Consider the following 17,235-nt stretch of genomic DNA (forward strand, 5'->3'; position numbering starts at 1 on the left):
TCGGAGAATGACGGTCCAGGGCCAGAATTCTTAAGCCCAAAGTAAAACTTTTTTCAGAAGTTGCAACGAATCTGTCCGTATTTTTCTATTTTTTTCTCACTCAATGCTTTTGACATTGTTTTCTAAACATCACTGATTTTGTCAGTTCCTCAAATTTGTTGTTTATTTTGTAAAATTACTAAAATATTTTTGCAGCAACGACTTATTTACTTATTTTGGGTTGGGGGAACCCTTGAGCTTGGACCCCAAGGCTTCCCCCCCACCTAACAGTGGAATATACAACAAACTGGTTCTCAAAACATAAACACAGAAACTCAGAAAACATGTTATATGTAACTTTTGTTTCCAAAACTGAAATCAAAACAGTAATTTTTGAATTTCTGGTTCAAACATGTTTTCACCTGGTTAGTAATATCATATTCTATTATTCCAAAAATTATATAATTTATGCACTAGAAATTTTATTTTTGTTTTTAAAATCATTATTTTGATGGTTTAAACAACATGTATTCTTTTTTAAAATCAAAACTGCTTTTGCTTTTCCAGACAATTAAGGTGAATTGACATTAGCTTGCTCCATGATGAGAAATGTGAACACACCAGCCTTTTGAAATAAAAAATCGGTTGATATAATGCCTTCAATTTTTCTTAAAAAAGAAAAGCATTGGATTTATTGCAAACGTTGGTGTGTTTTTATTTCATTGGGGGTCTCAGGATTTTCTGCGACCATGGTCACAGGTAATGCGAACTCCTTCAGAATCAGTGCCACTTCTGGAAGGAACACATAGCATCTTGTATTTCCTAACAGTGAAAACTTCCCGTGGAATCATTTTTTTTTCAAGTATTCTTTGCATGCCCAAAGGTTGAAAGAAAAAAAGAAAGGCGCCCTCAAAGGGTCATTAAGTATAAAAAAAAAAAGAAAAGAAAATGACAAACTTCCAACAATCGACTTAGCTAATCAGGGCAAGAAACAACCCCAAGAACAATGAAAACAAGTGGAAAAGCATTCCAGCCTTAGGAACCACGCTGGCTGATTTGTAAGTCGCATAACTCCCTTCAGGCGTATTGGTGGTCAGAATAACAACAATCCAATCACCTTCGGAACTAATGCCAGCTCCAGTATACTTGCTGTCATTGAGATAGGATGAGTACTGGGAACCAGTAAAGTTGGCGAGCACAAGACTAGGAACCAGGTCTGGAACACAAGCGGGCATGATGACTCCATCCCTGGTGTTGGATACGTTAAGGTGGCAGTGGTTCAGAAGGTCTGGGTAGTTGGCTAATTGCATCTCAGTTCCTGGAACAGTGTTGGCACCGGTACCGTTGGTACAGGGTTGATTCTTAAACTGGTCTGCCATTTCACCTGCAAGACAGCCTGCATTGTCATTCTCTGTTAAGGCTGACAGATATAAGGTTGCCCTGTAGCTGTTGATATCTTGAAGAAGTCTCTTGTCCTCATCTGCAAGGGAACAGTGGATATAGAACACTTTAGCCTTAAGACTTTCAATTATCAATAGAAGGAAAAAGAAAGAAACCACAGTTAAAAGAACAAGAAAAGGAAGTAAAGAACAGGTGTGTATTGAATTTAAATTCTCCTGCAGCAAGAATTTTCCACAAGCGATGAATGGTGTTTCTGCTATACCATAATTATAATAAGCATCTTTCCCCTTCCATATTTGAAAAAAAGTTGAATATTTCTATGTCCATAAAAGCACAAAGATGCGGTATCAGCCAGCAGGATATTACACTGGTTTACCTTTTCGCAACAAAATTTCACAAGAACTAAGAAGGCAGTCACTTTACCACTTCATTTTCACTTGAAGGAACTAAATTGCCTTAACCGAACTATTGCGCACACAGATACTGAATCCTTGATGCAGAGATGTATTCCTCACATAAAGATATATTGAACTAAGGAATGTGGTTTAATAAGTTAGCCGGGATGAATGCATCGATTGAAGAAAAATGAACCATGACTGTCATCATTGTTGCTGTTGGACAAAGGAGAAAAGGAAACTCATAAAAAATGAGCAAAGAAAAATGCTTACAGGCCAGAAACAGTATTAGTTAAAAAAGGAATATTACAGCTATCATTTGCCAACGATTGCTGATTTCTCTAAATGTCAAGAAGAAAATCATTCAATGACCTAAAATGTTCTACTAGTTTTTGTATCATTTTTTATTGGATGGTAAATGACCAGAGTAATTGTTCATCTACTGATTGGTTCTTGGGGAAAACCAAGTTGCATTCTGAAACAGTAAGTCATTAATCTCTGCAGTTCTGCATTTTTTAATCTACTGTAGGTGTGGGTGTATCTTCAGTAAATCTTTCCAAAAGAAAAGGAAAAAGTAAAAGTGGAACAGAAGAGAACAGAAATTGTGAATGCATCTTGAGAAGGCTTAGTATTTGCAAAGAATGATTTCATAGAAGCCGTTGACACTTCTATGGAGCTTGACATCATGAACAACTCAATTTCCAGGAGAGATAACTCATACTCCATGATACCCAGTTACCTGTATGTGGCTAAAATTACCTGCATCCACAGAATTGGATGTGAGTATAAGGGATGGGATATAGCACAGATACACCATTGACACATTTTCAGCATATCCTCATTTTATGTAGGAAGGCAAGGGAATAGTGGAAAAGGACATTCAACCTGATAATCATTATCAATACTGAGTTGTTGATTAACACTATCAAAGATAATGGGACAATCTAATTTTAGGAAATGGATGCAGTAATTATACCCACACCCATGGCCTAATTTAAAAAAAAATGTAAATCTGTTTCCCAATTCTTGATATCTGTATCCATGCCAATACACTGACATCACGTAGGGGTGTCAATGGACCAGCTTTGGGTTCGATTTGTCCAAATCAAAACCAATTTGAACGGGTTGGACGGTCCAATGAGACATTGAATTGGACCAGTCCAGAATTAATGGTCCATCTGTAATAGATTTATATTAGATTGGGTCGGGTGAACCAATATCTGGTCCATTGACAGAATATAAGAGTAGGGGTGTCAATGGACCAGGTTCAGGTTGGATGCAATCTGAATTAAAACCAATTTGAACAGGTTGGACAGTACAATAAGACATTGAATTGGATCAGTCCAGTCCAAATTATTTATCAGATTGGATTGGACCTGGTCCATCTGTAGTAGATTCATGCTGGATGGGATTGGGTTAGACCAATATCTGGTCCATTGACAGCCCTAGCATCACGGCTTAGGCAGGACTGCAGGGATTCTTCGTGGAGCAAGAACCAAGGTTTACAGTATCAACACGTATCAGCCCGTATCTGCTGATATGTATTGTGCTGATGGCTTCCCAATATGCCCCTACAGGGGTTGTATCGGGTCAGACCATGATTAAGAGGGTAGCCAAGACTTGAGCCAACCCCTCTGAACCGGTTTTGAAAAATAAATAAATAAAATATGAAAAAAGCACCGATACAGGCCAATATGCCCGATACTTTGAACCTTGGCAAGAATAAAAAAGGCAACCAATGCACAAGGCTCCCACCAATGCGGGGTATGGGGATGAGCAGCTGTACGCAGCCTTACCCCTACACATATAGAGAGGCTGTTTCCAAGATTTGAACCCTGGGTCACCAGGTTGCAATGGAGCAACCCAACCATTGAGCCAAGGCCCACACTTAAATTTTAATAAGGATTTGCACAACATGCATGTTGGTATGACATTGGTCATTGTTTCACTTGCTCAGGAATCTGGATATAAGGTGACTAATAGCAATTTTCCATCTTAAGGAATACCAGAGCACTACAAACCAAGTCATTAATTTTTTATGCATCCATTTTGAAATCATGGACATGCAAGAAAGATGAACCATTCAAGGTATGGATCGTGGGAATCAGATTCATGACACTTTAAACAATTTGTTATAGACTTACAGACACGAGGGAACCTTCTCCTGTTCTATTTCATGGCAAAACTAGCGTAGTTGAGACAACTAATAAGGTGATGCGAAGCCTTAGATCCTTGAAGGACCCATTAGTTCTCATCTTTTGTTATCTCCTTCCCAACGACATCTAGATCTAAAATACAAGAATTTAGACCTAGACTAGAATCTAGTAATGATCATGCTCTTGCAAATACGGATGTATTTCTCCTGTATCCTCTCAGAGCACTTGTATCACAGACAAGAACCCAGTAAAAAAAAAAGAAAAAAAAATCTCAAAACCAGTTCTTTGAATCATTGAACTACCAGGGGGAGAGAGAGAATCAGTAACACTGATTCTCCTCTATCCAGGTCCCTTATCAGACACAATGCGTTAAGATCGTCACCTAATGGCGTTTTAGAAGAACCAGGCATCAGGATCTTCCTCCCAACCAAACCAATGTTATTCTATCAGAAAAAAACCCATAAATCGGCAAACTCATACTTGCAATGCAACCCTATATGCTTGTAACTTGAAATGAAGACCCAAATCACGCAAGAATGAAAGAATGATGAACATATATAAATTGGTACAGAAATAAAACAAACAGGACAAACCGATTAAAGTAAAAGATCTGCAAGATTAAAATTAAGAAAAGAAAAGAAGAGAGACAATGCTTACCATCAGATTTGACAGGGTGAGAGAGCAATAGGATCACTTGAAGAAGCAGAAGGGTGACGAGGTGAGACCGAAGAGAAACCATTGTTGTCGGCGATGATTCAACAGGGGTGGTGAGCCGAAGATATTGAGAATGACGGTCCGTACTTTTCCGAAAGATATTACACTAAATTTCTAATCTAAGAAAGGAGGGAGCATCTGGGCATTAACTTATTTAAAGGTTTACACTGCACTTTTCTCTCTTTTTTTTTTTTTTTGATTTCTTTTCCTTTTCCTTATATAAAATATTAAATAATGCCGGAATTGCTTGATCCCAAAGCAGCTTCTAGTAAGCGCGAACGGGTATTTATGGATAGCCTGTTTATTTATATTTTTTCATTTTAAATATTTATTTATATTTTTTCATTTTAAAGTTTTTTATTTTTATTATTTGATTGAGTTTTATTTTAAATGCATTTTTTATTTTTTATTTTAGATTAATATTCATTAACATCAGTATTCGATTTTAAGAAATATTGGGAAGATCAAGAATTTGACTTTTCCTGAATATTCTGTACACAAAAATCAAATAGTTTCAATTTTCTATCATTTATTTGATAAACATCAAAATCAAATAATTATTTTATTTGCAATAAATGCCAATACTTATGTGGTGACGTTTTTTTTTAAATAAATGCCCACATAATCAATCATAGCCATAAGTTTGTATTCTGTTTTGTTTTTTTCCCTCTTAAGCAAATTAGCACATTTTGGTTTTCTTGATAGATTCAAGATAGACTCAAGGGTGCAACATGTCAGCAGAATGAAATTTCCTTATCATCAAGGCCCGTTTGTTTTTTGGGAAATTGTTTAAAACTCATTATGACTTTTCATGATTTTCTTAAAATTACCATAATTTTTCAAAACGTTCAGGGAGTCTAACATTAATTTGACTAACGGGCATTGTCAAATTACTATTTTACCCTTTCTTATGTTCGATTCATTTTACAATATCTCAAAATTACCCTGTCATTCTTCATCCCAAAACCCTAATAGTTTGAACGAAAAAGAAACCATTGTCACTGCTTCTTTCACCATTTGAGAAAGAGAAAACCATTGCCATTTGCCATTGCTTTTTCCACCATTGTTGTTGATTCTTCCACCATCTGAAAATGTGAAAACCATTGTGGCTGATTCTTCTATTGTTTGAGAACGTGAAAACCATTGCCATTGCTTCTTCCACCGTCAGAGAATGAGATCAATCAGAACGAAATCAAGTGTGAGAACAAAAAGACGATGGTCACCATTTGAGATCTACGTTAACGATTGTCTGATCAGTGGCAAGTATACTAGTCACTTATTTGCTTCTTGTGAAAGAACACATTCAACACAAAAGCTTCTTAAGAAGTAGTAGGCTGCCCTTTACAGATTCTGCTTTACCATAAACCAAAAACTCTGCCCACTCCATTACCACATCTAACGAATTCTGTTCATTTTCTACCCAACAAGCCTTAGGCTCCTCTCCTAATTTAGATTGCAAAGAGCAGTTGCTGCCGCTGTTTAAGACCAGACAACAGCAATGATGACAATGGATGCAAGGTTCAAAGTATCGGTATGTATTGGACCATATTGGGCGATACGTATTGTATCGGGAGCTTCCTGATACATCTCTACAAAGAGTGTATCGAGGCTTCGATCAGTTCAGGAGGTGGATGGACCTTAAACCGGCCCCTCTGAATCATTTTTGAAAAAGAAAACTAAAAAATATAAAAAGAAAAACTATCAATACTGTCCTATACGCCTCTAGTATCAGGCATATCAATATTTTGAACCTTGAATGCAAGAGGCAAAACTGTAACAAAATATTGTTTTCACTGTAACAAAATACTTGGTCTGTAGAGATGCAAAATTGTTTGTGCATTCCATTAACTTGTGGGATAGAGCAATGATGACACTGGAAGAAACTTCCAGTGTATGCGAACTAAAAGAAAAAAAAAAAACAGGATCGCAGCTTAATACAAATTGAAAAAAAAATGAAAAAATAAAGTATGCGAATTGGAAAAAAAAAAAAAAGAAGAACTAGGCTTAATACAAACTGAAAATAAAATGAAACAGGTGGAGAAAGAATGAAAAAGAAACGAAGCTTAATACCTGGTTGGGGGTTGGGTTCACTGGATGTTGAGATCAAAAGGACTCGTTGAGAGCAAAAAGACTCAACGAGTTGAAATCTTACATATAAAGAAGTAGGACGCTTTAGGGGCATTTCAGTAAAAAATAAATGTATATTAAGGCTGATTCACCATTCAAGGGCAGTTTGGTCATTAAAAATGCATTTGTGATGACATGGGCAACTTGTGTTAAGGACCTCTAACGTGCTCTAATGGATGGTGAGTTTTGGAAAATAAAAATCCACTAACATGGGGTTCCCTAGACATTTTGAAAAGTTATGATTAAGTTTAAGAGAATTCATGAAAAGCCATGGTGAGTTTTAGACGATAACCCTTGTTTTTGTTTATTTTTTTATTTCTCAAGTGTATATTTGCTCATGTTTTTTTTTTATTAGGTAGTCAAGATAATAATCATTTTACTCATAAAAATCCATTATTAAAAGGGACATTTTTGTTCTATTCAAGTGTTAGCAATTTTTCTCCAACCGGGAAAGTTATTTATCCACTTGAGAGATGGGTATACTCAGGAAATAAACTTTTTCCTAGTCTCCATATAAATCTAAAAAAAGAACATCGTTTTTTTGGTCAATGGGAGCCAAAATCTCATTTACCAACTTTTCCCCCTCTCAAAATCCAAAAAATGAACACCCCACAAGAAATAAAAAAATGAAATGGAAACCATCGTTAGAGAATAGAGAGATTCGTTTGCAAAGTGCAAAATGGAACTTTTCTTTTTTGTTTTTTTTTTTTTTTGAGCCTAACAAGGCATTATCATTAACTACTTAGTGAAATGTCATTATACATACAATTTTCTAAAAAACTTTGGTATGCGAGACCAAATATACCAGGGGTGTTCAATTTTAGGGTGTCAACCCTATTTGAAAATTCGATTTTGAATTTGAGATTTGGAAAAATAGAGTCAAATTCAATTAAGACATTGATTCAATAAATATTCAAATTCGATCAATTATTTAATATATATATATATATAATATAAAATATTTAAATATTTTACATCATATATATAATAATTAAATTATAAAAATAAGTTACATAATTATATACTTTATATAAATAAAATATTTATTTTGTATATTTATTAATTACCTAAAATAACTGGTTGAATTCGAATCGAATTGAATCAAATATTCAAATATTTAATCAAATTCGAATTTGAATATTGATTTTCAATATCCATTGGATATTGAATTGAGTTTGATCTCTTTACACCTCGAGTGTTCATGGTTTGGATCAATACAGTTTAAAAAAGATTTCAAATCAAACTAGTAAAATATTCTCATACCAAAATCAAACTGTTTTATTATAATTTGGTGTGATTTTTTATATGGTTTTGGACATTCTATTGAACTTAACTCAATTAGAAAGTAAAAACAACATATATAGTTGCATAAATAATAAACTAGCGGGGACTCGTGCGATGCACGAGATTTGTTAAGGAAAGCTAAACAATAAAACACACAAGAGTATACAATTATTTATATTTATAACTTTTTAAAATAATGATTAATTATTTATATTTTATAATACTTTTAATTACTTTTTAAAATACAAAAATAGCAATAATTTATTTAAGCTAAGCTTGTTCATTGAATTGATGAAACCAACCTGACCAACCAACCTGAATTGCTGAGTTTCTAATTTCATCTAAATTAATATTTTGATCTCTAATAAATAAAAGTAATTTAATCAACAAAAATTATTAAAAGTTTATAGCAAAAGTGCACAACAATTGAAAATATATTGATAATGAAAACAAAATAAATAACTAATAAAATAAAATAATTACAACAATTATAAAAATACTAAAAAAACTAAAAAATATATTAAGTTAGTCAATAAATATTGTAATCTCAAAAGTACAATAAATAAAATAAGTATAATAAATTAAATTTCAAAAGTTAAATAACAGTAGTTTAATATCCAATAATTATTAATAATTTTCTGTTAAGTAACAAAACAAATATAGGTTTATACATAATTATTGAAAACATATTTATAAAAAAACTATAAATAATTGCTGAAAATACACTAAATATTAAGTTTAGTATATTAAATATATAATAAATATAGATTAAGATCTTAAAATCATTATTAACGAATATTAATTTTTTGAAAGTTATTTTTCAGAATTATTAATTGATATAAGTGAAATTGGTTATTTAAAATATTATTTAATTATTTAAATAATATCCTTATTTAAATTTTAAATATTAATCATTAATTGAACTTAATAATCTATAAAATTATAATTTATTCTATAATTAAATAATTTCATTATTAAATTTGTAAAAATTTTAAATTATTATTAATTGTAATGTTATGTTATGGTTTTTTATTTTAGATATTTTAATTTATTACATAATTTCTTTATTATAACTATTTAAAATATAGTTATGTTAAATATTTCGTTATTTAAAATATTTATTTATTGAAATATTTAAATAGTATATAGAATATTTAAAAATACTCATTATTTGATATTTAAGATATTTAGCTATTGAAATATTTAAATAATATTTTATTTTTTAATGTTAAATTACTGTTACTTGAATAACATTTAATTTGAATAATCTGAAAAATCATAATTTATATTGTTTGTACATAAATAATATAATAATTATTTTTTTAAATAATAATTATATTGTTTGTACATAAATAATATAATTTGAATAATTTGAATAATCTAATATAATTATTATTTTTTAATAAATATTTTAAAGTTTATACTATTATTACATAATTTCATTATTAATTTGGTAAAAATATTAAATTATTATTAATTTGAATATTATGTTATGTTTTTTTATTTTATTGTATAATTTCGTTATTTTAACTATTTAAAATATAGTTATGTTAAATATTTAAATAATATATAAAATATTTAAAAATACTGAATTTAAGATATATGGTTATTGAAATATTTAAATAAATAAACATTTTTCTATGTAATTATTTAGTTATTTTTTGTATTTTAATTATTTAAGATATTTAGTTATTGAAATATTGAAATAACATTTTATTATTTAATGTTGAATTTCTGTTATTTAAATAATATGGAAAGTCATAATTTATATTGTTAGTGTATAATTTCGTTATGAAATTTGTAAAAGTATAAAACTATTAATAATATGAATATTATTAATTCTATTGTAATTATTTAGAAATTTTAGTATTTTTTTATTTAATATATTTATTTTTTGAAATATTAAAATAATGTTATTTTTTTATGTTAAATTTCTATTATTTGAATATATTTGATTTGAATAATCCAGAAAATTATAATTTATATTCTTAGTACATAATTTCATGATGAATTTTGTAGAAATATAGAACTGTTAATAATATGAATATTGTTAAATCTATTATAATTATTTTTTTTGTTTTTAGTAAATATTTTTAAAGTTATTATTTAATTTTATAAAGTATTTAAATAATTTTTAAAATTTTAATTTAAACTTTCTTTAGATAGAAATAGATAAAAAGTGGCAAAGAGGTTAAATATGAATTAGAGATAATTTGGAGAGGAATTCTCTCGAAAATTAGAGATATGTTACAAGAGAAATAGGAATTGGAGATGATTTAGGAGAAAGTGGGGGAGGTAGTTTAGTATAAATTTTAGGAAAAGAAATTGTTGAAGAAAGAGAGCATCTCATAGGTTCTTTTAGTCACCACAAAATCATCTCATTGTAATTGGTATGCTATGTAAATATCAATTTGATTTGAATAAAAGAATGTTTTGAGAGTTTGTTTTATTATATATATTTATATATATATATATATATATATATATATATATATATATATATATATATATATATATATATATATATATCAATTTACAGTTTGATTTAGTTTCTAAAATTCAGAAAATCAAACCAAACTGTTTTAAATCTACATCAGTTTGGTTCAATTCGGTCTGGTGGTTTCGATGAACACCCCTTAATAGATAATGGCATGGTAGGCCACCAAATGGGCTGTGCTGGTCTGGTGAGCCCTGCACTCTGCCACCACCTGTGAGATTGGCCAAGGCGAATTCATCTCATCTAACAGTGCTTTAATCAGTACTTGCTATGCATCCCCTTCCACTTGCAAATGGGACAACCCCAGTGAATGAGCAAATTTTAAACCTTCCAACAGTGCAAAAGCTTCTGTTTCCATGGCTGTCCTCCCCTCTTATTTTGATAGCTCCGCCAAAGCTGACTAGCTAACTGAAGTTGCACCAACGAAGTTAAGTTTCAGGAACTCTCCAACAGGTCTTCTCCATCTTCCTCTTTCCTAAGTTTCACCATCAACTCTCGAAGGAACTAGCTGGGCTTGTTGGGTTGTGATGTGGCTCTCCATTCCAATTCTTGAATTTGGGCATGGGCAACGTTGATAATTGAAGATGCCTTAATTACAATTCTACAACAAATTCCACTAGGTGCCATTAAAGTGAAGCTTTCTCCAATGATAAATATGCATCTATGCATGCAAATCACTATGATGGGTTAAATGTTGATTTAACAATGACATGATAACGCTTTGATAAACGATTATCACAAAACACACGTTTGATAAAGGTGAAAATGGTCGCAATCCGATATATCAAACATGTCATGCATGCATCCATCTGGGCCCGAACACTGACCATTGAAGCAGCTCCCTGACCCATCTAATTATGAAACCCATTAATATAATCCCCAAATCAAACAGCCCTCGAGTTCTGAAACCAAAGCAGGTTAGATCTCCTTCCTTCCGAGTTCCATCTACCTCTACATCAATGAACTCAACCACTGCTCTTCCATGTGCTAAGTGCAAACACAACTTTGGTTTATCACATCCACCCCACCTGCATTATCGCCCCTGATTAAAGTAACAACAAAATATTAAAATTAATTGAAGGTAGTTTCATGAGGGGGAGATTTATAATCAGATAAAACAAATCAAGTTAAACCTTTGATACAGGTAGGTGAGTGGCAATTCATAGTTGATTAGTATGCATGTTACGTATAGCCTTTCAAGCGTTTCCTTCTTAATGCTACTCAACCACTTTGGAAAAATTTGATTGAACGTTTTACCAAAGTTTTATTCCGTGTGTAAGTGGTGTGGTTATAGAAGCTTTGGTTTTATGATAAAGTTTGTCTAAATTAAATTAAAATAGGACTGCCCCATCTGGGTACTTTTCCATTTTCATATTGGAAGTTTGGAATCTACTCGACCCCATAACTGCATGATCAGTATTCTATTCAACAACAGTCTAGCGATTAAAAGGTCCTAGGGTCTGTTTGGTTTATACTCAGAGTCGGAATTGGAATGGTCTATTCTTATAGTCTGTTTGGTTCATATAAGAATCAAAATCAGAATTAGACTAATTGAAATGAGATTTCATTTCCAAGAGAGAGGACGGAATGGCCATTATCTCAAATGGGGGAATGCTATTCTACTAGGAATGGGATTATGGAATTCTGATTCTGCCCAACCCAACAGTTGGAATCTGACTGAATATTCCAGATCCCTATTCTTGTGAACTAAACAGGCCCTTAATTTCAAACAAATGATGAAAATGAGGAGAAATTTGATCTCACAAATTTCTCATTATTTGTAACAATGATAGGTGGAGGAATCCAGCACAATTCAAGGGGGTATATGTGTAATAGGTAGGGGATTTGCAAATAAAATAGAAAAAAGAAAACAAATAAAAATTTGTGAGATTAGGGTAAACCATAATTTTCATTTTCTTAAGTCAAAAGACAATACTTTATTAAATAATGCTTAGAATGAAGGATTGAAGTATTGGTATCGAATATCATATTGGACAACTTAGACATAGGTACATATATGCTTTGAAAATATATATGAAAACATTTGGATATGTTAGGGAAATGCATACAAATCACATAAGTACATTAATAACACTAAATGTAAAGTTGAATTATCCGTGCATTGAATAAGGTACCAATACATGAAAATGCACACTTTAATAGGTATGTGAAGAAAACATTATAATATTGACGCTTTATAACATGTACACATCATATAACAATTATCACTATATTTCAATTTTATAATTATAATTTTTAATTTTTATTAAAATTTGGAAAATTTTATTTATTTTGTATTTTTATATAAATAATAAATATGCTTTCATTTTTAACATATAATTGTAAAATAAAACATATAAATCATTTAAGATAGACAAAACAAATTATTATATAATATTCAGTTTTTATTATATTTTGGAGAAAATTAAATATTAAATTATTTATTTCAGTTTTTATAATTATAGTTTTCAATTTTTATTAATTTTGTTGGAAAGACTTGTTTATTTTGTATTTTTATATAAATAATAACTATTTTTTAAAGAATAAATATAATTTCATTTTTAACATATAATTTACATGTAAAATAAAACATATAAATCATTTAAGGTAGATAAAATAAAATAAATTAAAATTATTTATTTTAGTTTTATAATTATAATTTATAATTTATAATTTGTATTAAATTTTAAAAGCAATAAAAAAATAGTCATTATACAATTTCATTAAACTAGGCACTGATACACTTATATTCGATATGTATCGATTGTATCCACTGACGCAACATAATATGGCTCGATATGGAGGCGTTTTTGTACCAATGCACATGACTTGTGGTTGTGGGATATGATATAGCACAATCCTGTGTTGATCCCTGTTGGCTTGACAACTAGGATGAGATTGAAGAGGTCGGTAGGTTGGCTTTGCAAAGCAAGCACATGTCAGAGAGCGCAGGGGGATGACTTGGTTGAGGGAGCTCCAATAGTCAAGCTAGCACCAAGCTTTGAGAGAGAGAGAGAGAGAGAGAGAGAGAGAGAGAGAGAGAGAGAGAGCTTGTGGTTAGAGATCTGGAGGAGAGAGTGAGAGTGTGAGAGCTAGTGTGAGCATACTGTTGGAGGGCCACTGATCACCCTTATATAAATCCTAGAGTCCGGTCATAGCGCACTCGACGTATTCAGGAGTAACAGGCCTCAACCACCAATATTTGGGGGATATTCTAGAACGATCGCCACGTTGTATTCAGAGGTAACCATTGCCAAGTGGGCGACATGTCTTCGTAAACTTCAGGGATGCTAAGTGACTTGAACAAATCAAGTAATCTATGCCACATAAGTCGGTCTCTCCAAGGTCAAATAGTTATAGATCATCAGGTCATTGGTTGTCCGAGTCGAATTGGTAGCTTGGGGCTATTGCAGGCCACTTAGGTTAGATTTTCCAATCTATCTTCAAACGGGGCTCGTATTGCTCAAACGGCATGAGCTGATCTATCGTGAAACATTTCTCCAAGGTCCCGCCATGTATGACTCCCATGTGTTCTGAGACAACTTTGAATTGCCATGTGGCAGTCTATAATTAGAGGTTCACTTTCCCCTCATCAGAATACATACCCAATCGTGGCATATCCCATATCTATGGCTATATACAAATAAATACACCCCATATTGGAATCATTATATTGATATTTTAAGCTTTGCTTAAAATACACTAAAAAATATCAAGAAAAATAGACAACAAAAAATAAAGCAAGAATATTATTGGACTAAATGGTAAAAACAAAAAAAAAAAACACTAATATACTTCTCTAAAAACCAAGATAAAGTGGAGCCACATTAGTAATCTATACTAGGAATGGCAACGAGGTGGGTTTAGGGCGGGGATTACATTCCCCATCCCTGACCCCGACCCCCAAATCACCCCCCATCCCCGTCCCCGATTCCAGTTGAGAAAAGAAATCCCCTTCCATTCCCAACCTCGACGGGGATGAATTCCCTATCAGAGACCCGAATCCCCGAGTTTGTAGCCATTAACGAAGCAAAATGCTGAAAACATAAACAAACGAGAGAAATAGAGACTGAGTCTGAGAGATTGAGGCTGAGAGAGAGAAGACCATTGTGAGTTGAGACCGGTGACGAGAGAGAATCTGACGGGCGACGACGACAGCGATGACGATCGAAGACGATAGATGAAGGTTGAAGGAAGATTGAAGAACTGAGTTTTAGTTCTTTCTTCTTTGAATATCTCTGTCCTCTATCGAGACTTGAGTGGTAAACTGGTAATCAATGATGATAGACGTCCGACCTCTGACAGGCGAGTGACGACAGCGACGACGATCGATGAATTGACAATGAAGACAAAGGAAGAAGAAGACTAGGGTTCATGGACTCACAGTTCAGAGTTCTCTGTCTGTGTCTGTCGACTGTCGAGTGTTTGTGTTTTTTAAGTTTTAATCATGAAAAATAGATGAATAATAATATAATATTATAGTATAATAGTATTATAATATAAATATTATATAAATAATATATAATATTGTATATTATATTAATTATCTAATTATATATTTATTAATCGAGGCTAGGGTGGGGCGGGGATTGCATTCCCCATCCCCATCCCTAAACCCAATTGGGATTCAGGGATAGCCCCATCCCCGACCTCGACCCCGCTAAAGTATCCCCCATACCCAGCCCCATCGGGTCGGGGAGCTCGAGTACTGTCGAGGACGGGGAAAATTGCCACCCCTAATCTATACTACTTCTAAAAGAGTGAATAACCTCACTTCCTGGAACTAGTAATTAAGCACATGCATTGCACGTGAGAAAATTTTCTTCATATTAATTACTTGAATTTTAGATATGCCATAGTTAAGATAGAAATTGAAAATTAACAAAAGTAACAATATGATTAAAAATAAACTTTGAATGTTTGTAGCAAATAACAACTATTATTATTATTAATAAATTTTGTAGTCTATTTCTATCATAAATAAAAATAACTTTTATTTTAACAATTATTTTTATTTTATATGATGAATATATAACATTAGAAATGTTCTCAAATGTTTTCAACAAAATTTTATGCATTTTCATTTTTGGTGTTCTATCTCTTTTTAAATATTTATTCAATTATGACATCATGAGTTTCTTTGAAAAGTTGGATCATTGACCCACCATCTAGATAAGAAAATAGCTTTGCTTTCAGATTAGTTTTAAATTAGGGAAAATTATAGTGAGAGTTGGTTGTACATTTAAAATTAGGCTATAGGTTGGTCCAAAAACCAACAAAACTCTAACAATCAGCTCTACATTTCAAATTATAAAAACCCCACCTTGTCATTGGAGGCTTATGTGGTTGTTACCAACATGAGACTCTTAATCCATGTTGGATACAACAAAAAGATTATACCGGAATTGCCCTTTAATGTTGGGTGATTGGAAAATAAAAAAGGGATTTTAGTTTCTCTTCCGCTCCCTCTCTCTCTCTCTCTCTTTCTCTCACACACTCACACAGACACACACATTGTCACAGTCATCTCTCTCTGCTCAACGATTGTATGATTTGAAAATAAATAAAAATGGTTTTTGGTTTCTGTATTTATGTTCTCTCTATCAATTTCTCACATTCTCTCTGTACCTACCATTCTCCCTCAATCTCTCTCATTCTCTTTTTTGGTCGATCTCTCCTTCCTTAATTTCTATATATCTTTCTCCTTCAATTTCTCTCTTTATAGTTCATTTTTTTCTTTATTTTCTTACACACTTATGTGGTATTAATAAAATCATATAAAAGAACATGAGACCAACTTGGTATGGTTCAAAAATCATTATACCAATTTGATAAAAATTCACAAAAACTCTTGGCTTTGAAATTTAAACCAACTTGTTAGAAATTTATAACTTGATTGTACAAGTGGTTAGTCCCTTTAGTTCTTTTATATAGTCTGATTAATAATGTATAAGTTTGTAAGAAAAAAAAAAAGAATGAGAGAGGGAGTGGGTGAAAGACTAAGGGGGAACACAAGAGATTGAGGGAGAAGGAGATATTGACCAAGAGGGAGAGTGAGGGAGAAGAATGAGAGAGAGAGAGAGAGAGAGAGAGAGGGTTTTGATTTGGCTACAGACTAAAGCTGAGAGAGTAAGAGAGACAGAGGGAACAAGAGATCGAAAGATGACTGTGAGAGTGAGAGAGAAGGGAGGGTGGTCGAGAGACAGAGGAGCGGGAGAGAAATTGAAAACCTATTTTCGGTATAGGCTTTTTGATGTGTCCAGCATGGATTGAGAGTCTCATATTAGCAACAACCACATAAGCCTCCGATGACATGGCGAGAAATTTTTATAATTTGAAATGTAGAATTGGTTGTCAGAGTTTTGTTGGTTTCTTGACCAACCTGCAACCTAACTTTAAATGTATGGCTTTGTCTATAATTTTCCCTTTAAATTATATATTTTATTTACACTATATAAAATAATTTTTACTTATCACACAATTTTTGCTTGTCTATGATGTAATTTCACCCAAACCACTAACGTACCACCCTAAAAGAAAAATAGTTTGATATCTAGGTTGGCATTAAATTTTATATTACATTTCTATCATTGATAAAATTATTTCTTATGTATAATACTTATTTTTGTTCAATATAATAAATGCATAATATTATAGATGTACCCAATATTTTATTTTTTAT

General features: G+C 32.0%; 1 protein-coding gene across 1 annotated transcript; it reads right to left on the reverse strand.

Moving 5' to 3' along the window:
- Positions 1-772: 772 nt before the first annotated feature.
- Positions 773-4,925, reverse strand: LOC148879323 (putative GPI-anchored protein At3g06035). The gene is made up of 2 exons (XM_088960826.1): positions 4,589-4,925; positions 773-1,459 (listed from the first exon to the last, which is right to left on the reverse strand). Exons 1-2 carry the CDS (start codon positions 4,668-4,670, stop codon positions 951-953), a joined length of 591 nt encoding a protein of 196 aa, XP_088816952.1. The 5' UTR covers positions 4,671-4,925; the 3' UTR covers positions 773-950.
- Between the last annotated feature and the right edge of the window lie 12,310 nt (positions 4,926-17,235).

This window comes from Nelumbo lutea, chromosome 1 (assembly GCF_056320005.1).
Source record: "Nelumbo lutea isolate HS-2025 chromosome 1, American lotus-T2T, whole genome shotgun sequence".
Lineage (NCBI taxonomy): Eukaryota > Viridiplantae > Streptophyta > Magnoliopsida > Proteales > Nelumbonaceae > Nelumbo > Nelumbo lutea.